Genomic DNA, 12,153 nt, shown 5'->3' with positions numbered 1-12,153 from the left:
ACTGCCCAAGTCATGAGCTGTCATCCTCGAATAGAAGAGCACATGATCTTTGTGTTCTGTCAGTACTAAACTCTGGGGCAGAACTATGAGAATTAAAAGGAAATTTTAAAGGAAAGTGAAAACTACATGAGTAACGAAAGGTGAAGTTTGGAAAACGCTAGGTATGTACACTATGGACTAGAAGAATGGCTAAGTGGATTTGCGATAAAATGTAGGTAGATATTACTCTAGTTGAGGATAAGAGGTGGAGGAGTTGGGCATGCCATATGACAGGTTTGTCATTGTTTTCCACACTTCCTGTTGGTACCATCCCCGTTTTTATATTTTGAAGTAGCATGCCAGTGCCACACTTCTTGGAACCCTTTTACTTTCCTTGAGCGGCAAAATCTCATTCCCTTGGATGCCCCACCTTTTCCTTTGTTTTCTTGCCCGATCCTTGCCACAGTGGTATGTTTATGTGCAGCTCGCTTCTGCTCGGTGACTAAAAAAAACTGTGATGTGCACATTTTTACCAAAAAACATTGAGAAAAAGAGAAAGGGTGTGATACTTCGTCAAACTGTTTATCCCACCATGACAGGAGTAGCAAAGACAGATGCAACATTCTCTCTAAATATGTCATGTTGTAGCTTTCAGGGTCTTTATAATTGTGCTGTGCCCAACGTCTCTAACCTTTCCTGCTCTTAAACCTCATTTATCTCTCTATTGTAGCCTATAACTGTCCTTGAGCAAAGTAACTCCACACTGCTATGCAGCAGGCTTAGCTCAAGCATGCCACCTTTTCATTGCAGTGCCAGCGATATGAGGTAGCCCTGAAGCACATGCTGATGCTCTGGAGGAACAGCATCCCTATGTCTGTGGAGGTCCTGCTGTCACCAGACTGCACCCAATGCAGCAGCTTGGACCACACAGGTGGCATAGACATCTCCTCAGCACCAGATACGTCCCACCTTCTGTTGGAGCAGTGGTACATCCAGATGCTCCCGAGGCGGTGAGTGCGCAAGAAATAAAAAAAGTTGTGGATGTTTGTACAGTGAAGTGAATGATTCTACATGAGACAATGGGAGAGTGCCTCTGTTGGGAGAGGGTAGCTTCTATGGCTGCCCTCTAAGCCATGTCTGCACAGTCTTTCATCAGGTGCTTGCTGGTGTTGCTTATGGCAGGGTTGCGCAAATTGTTAAGAAGATTGACCACTACAGTGTATTTCCATTAATTTGACTCTGGCTAATAAAATTTTTTGGTTAATTTGATCCCAATTAAAGGTCCCAGATGAAGTTTGTAAATTTTGATGGGTCCCAACTTTTGTTATTTCGAACCTGAAATTGGCCTTTGCCGTATAACTTGTAACTTAGTTGGTCAGCGCACATGTACCTGACCCCAGTGGTAACCCCAGCGGTGACTCCAATAGTGGCATCATCTGTCTTGGTGGTGCTTAAGGTACAGTGAATGCATCAGACAGGCGACATGTTTCGCCGAAAACGCCTATCTTCGGCTTGCCACAGAAAAATTTTTACGTGAAAATGGTAGCTCACAGTGAATAACAGAATACTTACCCAATTCTAATGCGAACCTTTTTTCTAAGAAAATTAGTTCCAAACTTGCCTGCACGGTGTAATTTGATATGAAACCAAAATCACATTCGCAACTGTCTGCTGTCAGACCATTACCATCACAAGATGGCAACCATGAAGTGTGATAGAAAAACTTTTAGCATAGCATGATGACAACGTGCTGCTATACAAGCACATATTTATGAAAGCACATATATTATGAAAGCACATGCAAACAATAACTTGTTTTACATATCAAGCTAACGGCAACAAGTTATGCAGCATGTTTTTGGCATTCCTGAGAATTGCATGCGTCACATGACAGACTGGTGAAGTGGTTAGTCTAGGCATGGATCACCATCCTGTTTGCGATTGTTGTGGAGTCGCTTGATAAATGCAGACTATGAAACTTGCTATAGACCATACGGAGGACGTCATAGCTCCTCATAGTCGAGTGATAAAGTGCTGTTTGAGAGCGATGAGGATGGACATTAAGTAAATACATTCACATTCTGTGAAGGTAAAATGCACTGGTTTCTTTTTTTTATTATTATTATTGCCAGAACTAGACATGGTAAGCTTTTTTTTACAAAAAATTGGGTACGTGTTCAATTTATACTTTACGTATAAGAATCTCAATTGTCATTTCTATGTTAATTTTTTTTTTTCAATTTGAACCCATCAAAAGGGGGTGCATGTACAATTTGGGGGTGTGTTAGAATCGGGCAAATAGTGCCAAATGCATCAGCAGTGTGTTTTTATGTTTGTTCTGCTTGTTTAATTCAACACGTCGGATATTTAAGCCGATTTCGTTGGTCCTGTCAGGGTCATACTAATGGAAATCTATTGTGATCAGATTTTGTAGCAAGTTTTTCCGTGCTGCTGTTTCTGTAACAGCTGCCAGATGTTCTAGCTCGTCTTTGGACTTAAATGACAATCATGGGATGAAGCACTTAGTTTATCTAGCAGTGGGTCTAAAGGTGTCATCATACACTTTTTTTTTGCATTCGTTCATCATAGTGCAAGAAAATAAAACTCTATGAGTGTCCCATTGTTTGTGACCCAGTGACGCCAATTGGAAAGCTTACCACTAAAGCCCGAGATTTGGCAAGCTGCGGAGTTGAACTCGAGTGTTGCCTCGACCCAACAGAAGACACACTCCCAACATTGGGACTAGCCACTGGTAGCCGATTCCTTGGGTGGATTGTAGTGGTTGCAATTTGCACCAGTTACAGTTTCAAATTCATGTAATCACAATGACATGTAACTTATGTGGTGTCGTAAGTTCATTGCTGAGACTCTTATCATGCGAGTTTAGATGTCAATTGAAGAGGAAATTTGGCCTGAAAAGCTTCTAAACAGTTCTAGTATATTGGTTCATCAAAATACGAGGGCAAATCAGAAAGTCCGTCCCCTATTTTTTATTAGCCAAAATAAGGTACATGCATGTAAGTACAAATATACGTACTATTCTACGTACCTTCCACTATTTTTCCACATAGTCCCCACACCGGTTCAGACATTTGTCTCATCGCAGCACTAAATTTGAGGTGCCCGTGTGGTAGATTTCGTCCAGCTGACTGTGGGGAACCAACGTCGTACTGCTGTCTTGGCTTCATCGTTGCGTGTGAATCGCTATCCTGCCAGGAACTTATTCAGCTGACCGAAAACATGGAAATCACTAGGGGCGAGGTCGGGACTGCATGATGGGTGGCCCAGACTCTCCCGGTGAAATGATCGAATCTTGCCAGCAGTTCTGATTGCCACATGTGACCTCCCATTGCTGTGGAAGATAACCGCGTTGTCCGCATTGAGAATCCCTTGGCATTTTTGCCTAATGGCAGCCAGCAGATGTGACATTGTGGAACAATAACTGTCGTCATTGATAACTGCACCTTGTGACATGAAATTTAGCAGGAGCAGTCCTCGGCAATTCCAGAAGGCCATTAACATCACTTTCCCAACAGGTGGCACAGAACTCTATTTTTTTGTCACAGGCGAACCTGGATGTTTCCACACCATGCTCTGCCCCTTTGATTCCAGCGCGAAATGCAGTATCCATGCTTCATCGCCAGTAACAGCGCAGTCCAGGAAACTTTCACCCTGCTTGGCATACTGTTGCAGATGATTCAGTGAAGCAATCATTCGCTTGCTTTTCATCACGTCATCCAATTGCTTAGGCACCCACCGTCATGAAACCTTCCGGTACCCTAAGGACCCGTGAATGATGTCGTAATCACTCCCATACAAAATGCCAAGCTCCCGGGAAATGTCCTTGAGGCACTCACACCGATATGCTTTCACCATTGCATCCAGATGGGAAATGTTGGGATCAGTCAGCGAAGCAAGCGGCCTCCCCAAACGCTCATTGTCATGCGAGTCTTCATGGCCTTTTGCGAACTCGCAACACCACCACCTCACACTTCTCGAAGCAAGACATCTTTCCCTATACGTGGGCTGCACTTCCCTATGGATTTCGATGGGTGTTCATCCCTTGCTCCAAAGGAAACAAATTGCACTTTGTTGCCCGTCAACCGCCATCTCCAACAACTGACAGCAGCGTCGTGCTGCAGAGCTATCGGCAGATAAATCTGGGCAAATCTAAGAAAGGTCCACCACTGGGAATGGATATGTCGACTTCACATCTACAGGCATGAGTTGGCTAAAAAAATATAGGGACGCAGTTTATCAAGGCTGTATATGGAAATGTACTTCATCTATGTACAAAGGGGCAAAAGTATTCCATGCTTTGATTTATTGTCTGATAAGTGTCAACGTGAGCAACACTGAACAGGCGTAAATTCAAGCAACTAAGCCCAAGAGGTTTTAATTTGAATTTTGAGAAGCTTTAATTCCCCTCAAGCTAAATAACTTATGGTTCGAAGCTGTATGATAAACTACTTCAGTGTGAGTAGTATGTGCCATACTTCATTGCGTTCAGCAGAGATATGACAAGAACACGTGTACAAACAGGTGTGCTACCCTGTTTTTGCAAGCATGCAGGCAACTTGAATATCAAACATTTGCACATTTTGGTTTCATTGTCCCTGCCCTGAGACACAAATATTTTACTTGACTGAAACTCTTGTTTGAATTAAGTGACCTCAGAACTTATAGAAAACATAGTGAGCTGACAAATATTTTGAAACTTTTCTAAATTAGCAGGAAAATTGAATTGCAAGTTTCATTTTCTACATGGCAACTTTGATGGTGATGCTCTATGTGAAGTGCTTGAAATAGTAATCATTATTGTTGAGCTGTGTGCATACATTGCTTTTCATTCTGGAATTGATTATCAAGTTTTTTCTCCTTTGCTTTCCACAGAATCCAAGAAGCAACAGCTGCGCCACGAAGCCTAATCCAGGCAATGCGGTCCTACCTCCACTTTTCACAAATCAGTGCCTGGTACAGTCTGTCCGGTGGAAGGAATCCTCGGAGAATCTACTACAGGTGTGAAGGAACCTGCTTCTGCTATATTCGTGGTGTTAGTGAGCAGCAGTGTTAATTTATTCATACAATTTTTAGAGTGATGTTCTGTCATCAGTTACCTTAAATCACTTTTGCCGTCCACTGTGCATGCTTGTAGAGGTATACTTAAACATTGCATTCTCATTGAACATTGCAACAGTCGAATGACGGACATGTTGGATCTAAGTCGAAGCCCAAGGAATCGCATGTTCAGTAACTTGCTTGTAAACCGCATGAAAAAAAAAATTCAGTTACATGCAGTATATTTCTCTACTTTTCACTAAGTTAACTCATCTTAAGCTCTAAGAACCAGTTATTAAATGCAAGAGCATTTCTTTGGCTACCCTATCCTACTTTGGTATACCTTGCGTTGATACACTGACAATGTAAAAAAAAAAATTAAGGAAATCTAGCCTCTGCAAGGAATTGAACCCAGACCTTGCAGCAGGGTAAGAAAGTACTTATCCTTGGCACCATGCTAGCAGCTTAAAAGGGGCGTGGAATATGTGGAACAGTAGAGGGAAACAGTACCGCTGACGTGGTGTTCTCACAATATTGATGTGCATGCATCAATATTGCAATAGAAAGCCTCCAGAGATGCGCAGTGCATTTGACTGGAAATGCAACGAAGCCAAACGAATGCACTGTCATGCTTCACTCAACCACCTGTAATGGAATTTGAATAAAGTATGTGCGCTATGGAGATACTCACTCATAACGTAGACAAACTTTAGACAACCACCGTAGATGGGTTCTGCTGGAATTCTGAATTTTTTTTTTTAACCACTGTTGGTCATGCTACTAAAAAGATGTTGCCTCCCAAATCCCCTGCCACAAAATTTTCCTGAATCCTTTCAAGTATAAGTGGAGTTGGAGGTAGTTATTGCACTGATGCGTGGCTTTCTCTCACCTTTTGTCTCCACTAGTGCACTGGTAGCTGCACAAAGGGGTTGGTGAGGGGTGAGGGCATTGTCCGAAAGTTGGGCATTTTCATTAGTTTTTGTCTTGATGACGCTACTTCAGGTTCAGGCCAAGTGCAGCACTCTCTCGATAGGAGCTTGGGCTCCTGGAGCTACGTGCACACAGTTGCCAGGGCGTCTTGCCAACGAAGGGGCTTGTCACGCCAACCCGTGGCGGCTGTAGCATCTACACTAGGCAGCATGCTGGTGTATGCACGTGCAGCAGACACAGCTGTGCGCTGTTGGCATGTGTAGACCGGAAGTGCAAAGATGAAATACCTTTTTGGCCTTTTGGGATGCAGACACACATGTATCTTTTCATTTATTTAACTCAAAATTGGCAATTGCAGTATTACTGGGAATGTTCTCGCAATCACAAAATCTGCCAGTACCTGTTGGGCCTGCTCACGACCTAGCTGCTGACGATAATGCAAAGGAGCGAGCAAGCAATTTTTCACTTTTTTTAAAACCTGAGATTGTAAATTCCCCGCTGCATGCAGTTCAAGAAATATTTGGCCCAGTTGTTCACAGGAGCCTCATCTACAGTTCAGCAGCGTTTTCTTATTATCTTCAAGGAGTGTTTCAGGGCCCCTATGAGCTTGCGATATTATTGAAAAAACTGCAAGAGAAATAAAATTGTAAAGAGAAAGGCAACATTTTGGAAGTAGTGCAAAGGCTGTTCTCTCCACGAAGCCCTGAATGAATGTGGATGAGTAGCGAACATAGTTTTATTTGTTTTTGTGCTCTCTGCAGGATCTCTGTGCCAGGCGAGGCATTTTCCAGCAAGTTCCTCTGCAGCCCTCACGTCCACAACTTCCCTGTATCAAACCTTGGGCGTAATGCTTCCATCAAGGTCTCTGTCAAGTCGGTGCCCAGGTGTCCAAATGGCATACCAGCAATTGCCTGTGCCAAACATCCTGCTGTGCCTCCCACACCCACGGCTCCTAGTGAGCCATTGGGTCCTGCCGTCACTGCCACGCTTCGGAGCCGGTCCAACAGAGACGCTGATGACGATGGGTTCAGGAGAAATGAGGAGTCGGTTGCCAAGCGCAAGCCCAAGAAGCACAGCAAGGGGGATTTGTCAGCCGACCTGCTGTTGGGAGAGAGCCTTCTTGATCCCCCGCAATCTCTGCAGATGTACCCCAAGCGCTACCAGAGCCCGTCGCGATGTGGGAGCCCAAGTGTTGAGGCCCCTGAGCATCTGTTGTTCAGGAGCCGAGCCCAGTCGCCTCTGGAGCCAAGCGGGCAGGCCCAGCCTGATTGCAACCGAGGGAGAGCGTCAAGGCGCCCCGTCATTGAGCGCTTCCTCAAGAAAAGTGGAGAGCCACTGCCCGGCGAAGTGTTTGCTCTGGATGCTCCCACTGCCAGCCCAAACCGGGCACAGCCGAGAAAGGAGGAAGTGATGACACCTACTCCTTTCTGGCCAAACCAGCAGCACACTCGGGTGAGGAGCCTTGTGACACCTTCGCAGGCTCCAGAACAGCAGGCACCTTCTGTTCCAGTTACACCACAGTCGCCACTTCTGCTTGGTGGTGAGCGGGTTGTCGCCAGTGCTGAAGAAATTGGTGAAAAGAAACTGCCAGACAAATTTGCGCATGCTGCTTCGCCCGACCAGTGTGGATTAAAGCAGAGCTTTGAGGACATGAGCCTGTGTCACATCACCAAACCGTCTGCCAAGCACAAACTGATCTCAAGCAGCTCTAGTTCAGTGTTACATGAGGAGCTGCTGGCTGTCGAGCCTCATTTGCAAAGGACGTCAGAGCCCAATGTGAGAAGCCAGTGTGGGGGGAATACCGTGGCTGACAATAAAGTGGAGCATAGGACTGTTGCAAAGGAAGTGGAAGCTAGTGTTAGCAGGTGTGGTGGTGTTGCAGCTCACAAGGAAGAAGGGAGTCATAATAAGCGAGCTTTAGGGCACAGTAAAACCTGGAGCGAAGGTCTGTGTGACCTGAAGCTCAAGGATGGAGTGGTTGGGAAAGGCAGCCACATCTTCAGCAACCTCATTCACAAGCACAAAGTGAGGCAGGTGGGTACACACTACTGTGAAGCCTGGTGCCTTGTCACTTCTGCTTTCACCTGTTCTTTTTATGCTTTAGTAGTGTCAGTACTTTTGTGTATAATGTATCAAATCTCGGCTCTTTACTCTAACTTGTCTTGGAATAAAAACGTTATATTGTTGCTTGCCTATTTTAGCACTCTGCTTGTTTGACCATCTATCTCTTATTCTTACTTTCTTGCATATACATATGAGTACTCTTGCTGAAAATTGTCCGCAGGTCATCTGTGCAGTGACTGATGTGTGCCAATACACTCTCTGCCAATGACTTGTCAGGTCTCTGAACCACAGATGAGTGCAAAGACATGCTATATCGGCTTTGGAATGCGTGCTCTTTTATCACTCTTAAAGGGCCCCTGAAACGGTTCAGACAAATTTTGTAGACGCGTAGGGTACAGCTCAAGTAGAACATTCGCACCACAATTTAAGTGAAGCGTTACGTATTAATGGAGCTACAAGCGATTACAAGTTACCCTCCTCCCTAGCCATGCTTTTCCTCCTCAACTCGTTCACCGAGCGATCGGGGCTAAGCTCCGCCTTCACTGGTTCTGCGTCATGATGCGATGTCACATCGTACACTTCCGGTTGTTTTGGAGCCCGCCCCCACCCCTGTGAAACCTCTCCGCTAGCCGCTTGGCCGTCGATCCCAAGCGAGAACTATCAAAGCAGCCTGCGTTGCGAGCATTCTGTCGTAGCGCCGAACGTGTCTAGTATTCCGGTAATCACATACTAGCTGAACATTTCAACGGAACGGTGGAGGCATGAACTCAAGCTGATGAAGAAACTTTGCACCAACGGGTGGCTGGACTGCGGAGACCGATCAGGCAGCTCACGTACGTCTACGCTAGAGCTTAACCAGCCAAAGAAAGAGCTAATATTACTCTAACCAAGTGTAAAACGTTTGAAACATTAACAAAAACAATGTGTTAACGATTACACTCCTGCGAAAAATTTACACCAGCAGCAAAGAATACATTTTGTTACTGCTACTGTGTGTGGTTGAGCTCTATGCCACCAGGTGGCTGCACCGTGCAGACCATTCACATTTGCGCTTCTGTTCATCCCCTGAAACGACACGCAAGGGGACAAGGCCAGGCCCTGTCCCCTTGCGCTTGCATTTATTGTAATACCGGACTCGCGGTATGCTATTGCGTTAGTAATCTTCCGGTGTAAAGTGACAGCCGCAGTCGCACGAATCCTGGCGCCGATCGGATAGCGACAGCCTGATGTGCTGCAGCCAGTCCGCTCATCTACTGGCGTGCGGAGGGACACGATGTCACAGCTTGACATATTGCCGGTCGCTACGGTTGCAGTCCACAACGCAACAGTCTAATCATAGCGCTCACAAAAAGACAAACCGACACTGACGGCAGAGCTCTCGTCAAAGACTGAGCACATTGTAACACAAGCAGACGACACTTGCTGTGTGCCGGAAGTGCTTAAGTATACTGAAAAATTGTTGCCCTGGTCAGCCAATCTGATAGCTTGCCTCACTGACGTCATATGGGTGATTTTCGTCATATGGGTAGGGGCGGCTTAAAATTCCGCCGAGCAGTGTGCTGTGATCGGCAGCGATGTGCATTTTTAAAACCTTATAATAAATTACATGCTTTACACGGATCACTTAGATGTGTCAATTAATGATCAGAAGAACCTACTCTAACGACTCAGTACGTCTGTACAAAATCGTCAAAATCGTTTCAGGGTCCCTTTAACTGCACTGCTTTGAAGGTGGCCATAATGACTAGTGTCTGAAATAGAGGCCACGAATATGGCTGTCAGTTTTGCCATTGCAGGTACTAGTTGTGATGATATCAAAGGAACTCGGCATTCCATATTCCAAAACATCACTTTGCTAAAAGATGGGAAAGCATGCATGCTCACAAACAATGTTGGGCACATGCCCCTTTCTGTGGTCTTGAATCCTGGCAAGCTACCAGCAAAAAGTGGAGCAATTTGCCTCAGTCGCTGTTCGTGCTGCCTTTGTCAAAATGTCCGAAGCCATTGTGTGTGTGATGGGATGCGTTATCAGGCCGTGTGCTAGTATTCCTTTTGGACTTTCGCTGCTCCAAAGCCCTAGAGATCTAGCAAGACCGATCTCGCAACCCTGAGCTGCTGGGCATTGAGAGTCCTGAAGCAGTGCTCAGCAACAGATGTTGCCACTCACAGAGTGGCTTTGAAACTTTTGACACAGGCTGTTTGTCCTGAGGATTTTGTTTGCGATAGTACATTTATAGAATTTTTTACAGCCATTAATTTGTTGCGATTTTTATGCTGAATGTGTTAGTAGTGTAGTTAAGTGTGTAAATGTACCTGCATCGCAGTTTGCAGTATGCAGTCAGAAGTGATTGATTTGTTCTTTAGCAGTCGCCTTGCTTCTTTGCCTTAGTTCCTTAACAATGAATTCCCTTCCCCTACAGAACATCCTTAAGTGTTGCAGTCGATGAAGATTGGGCACATTTTGCGTCTTCGTTCTCACCTCTAGGCGGGCAGTTAGCATATTGTACGCCGTCTTAGTAGAGTTACCTAAGTGAGCAGCCGCTTTTGTAAGTTACACAGACGTGTCTTTCATACATACCTAATTATTCAAGAATAGATTGTGTTAAATACAAGCTTTGAAGCACCATTTAGGCTTGTAGATTATGTATGGACTCATTGCAATCGTGTGAAGTGATATGTATGATATCTAACATCTAGACAAAAATGTTTGTTGTAAAAACGTTCACGTTTCATAGCTATAGCAACCTTTATTATCTGAAGACAGGCCATTCTCTGTTCTAAACAGAACTTTGAGATAAGAAAAGATTAAAATTTCTAATTGGCAGAATTTTAGTGTGAAATCTTACATAGTTCTAAATTTTTTTTAAAATTCAGTACATTAGAACTGATAATTTCATATATATCACTAATTGTACATAACTTTATATTTTCACATTAAATATTTTCACTGTTGCAAATTGCCATTGTTGCCAAAAATGTTAGGTTTTAACTAAAGCTTTTCTGCAAGCTTTATAGATATATTTGTAAACACTGGTGCAAAGTGTCACTAATGCTAGAACTTTTGAATTCAAAAGTGGATTGTAACCTTTAGTATCAGTATTTAAATTTAAAAGTAATTTATTGCATGCAAAGAGTAGTGTACCTTAAGCTAAAGTAGACATTGGAAACAATAAAGTGCCATTTAATGTGATTGTCTATAAAGATGCTGTGCCATTTTTGCTGCTGCTTTACATGTTTGGTATGCTTTCATTACATGAAGGGCATTTCAATAAAGCTTCATACATAAATGCTATTACTAAATTTACTCAAGAGGCTGAAGGCTGCTTGTGTACAAAATTTATGTATAAGCCATGCTGGTCATTATTCGATGGTGTGAACATATCATTTTTTTTTCTGTTCACACAAAAATCTGTCCTTTTTTAGAGAAGTACTCATATATCAAAGAAAGGTACAACAGGGAAGCTGTGTATAGTTGCTTGATTGTCATGTGACCATGTATATCTCGCATGAATTCAGGCTAATTAATATATTTTAGCTGAATTATTAAGAATCTTCATTATAAAAGCAGTGAGCAATGTGGAACCTTTAAGTCCTTTTACAATAGAACCTTGCACAGTCAAATATTCAAATACTTTGCAGTGTCACAAACTCCCCTCTTGCACTTCATGCAGCATTCATTTCAAAAACATTTTGTGATGGCATTTTCCAAATTTATGTGCCTATAGTAATATCATTGTACTGGTTATATTGGAAAGCTGCGAGCCACATTTGATGACACTTCTGTAAGCTCTTAATTTGGACATGAGGGGTGACTTGGGTGTCACAGCTCATGGAGTCTAATAAATAAATAAATAAATAATGTACCCAGATTCACAAAATTTTTATGTAGTTTTGCAAGCTGTGCAACGTCTTTTCATCATTGTCAGATCCAATTAACGAGGACAGAGCAGATCTGGCAATTTAACATACATTACACAAGAACACGCAAAGCCCTGCTCACTTAGGTAAAACTTGGGCGTGATAAAACTGTTTTCTTTCTATGATGAATATTGAACTTAGATTTTAAAAAATTCAGACGATGCGCAAAGCACGGAATCATCCAATGTCTACAGTGGCAGAATG

General features: G+C 43.6%; 1 protein-coding gene across 2 annotated transcripts in view; it reads left to right on the top strand.

Annotated features, from left to right (window-relative positions):
- The window catches only part of atos (atos homolog atossa), a 107,221-nt gene that overhangs the window by 81,215 nt on the left and 13,853 nt on the right, over positions 1 to 12,153 (top strand). For both annotated transcript variants that reach the window (XM_055070913.2, XM_050178401.3), the window contains exons 5-7: positions 790 to 989; positions 4,873 to 4,998; positions 6,729 to 8,001. In XM_055070913.2, the coding sequence (XP_054926888.1) occupies positions 790 to 989; positions 4,873 to 4,998; positions 6,729 to 8,001 (1,599 nt within the window). The remainder of the gene's footprint in view (positions 1 to 789; positions 990 to 4,872; positions 4,999 to 6,728; positions 8,002 to 12,153) is intronic.

This window comes from Dermacentor andersoni, chromosome 5, assembly GCF_023375885.2.
Source record: "Dermacentor andersoni chromosome 5, qqDerAnde1_hic_scaffold, whole genome shotgun sequence".
NCBI classification, from domain to species: domain Eukaryota; kingdom Metazoa; phylum Arthropoda; class Arachnida; order Ixodida; family Ixodidae; genus Dermacentor; species Dermacentor andersoni.
This window is presented reverse-complemented; position numbering and strand designations above follow the sequence as displayed.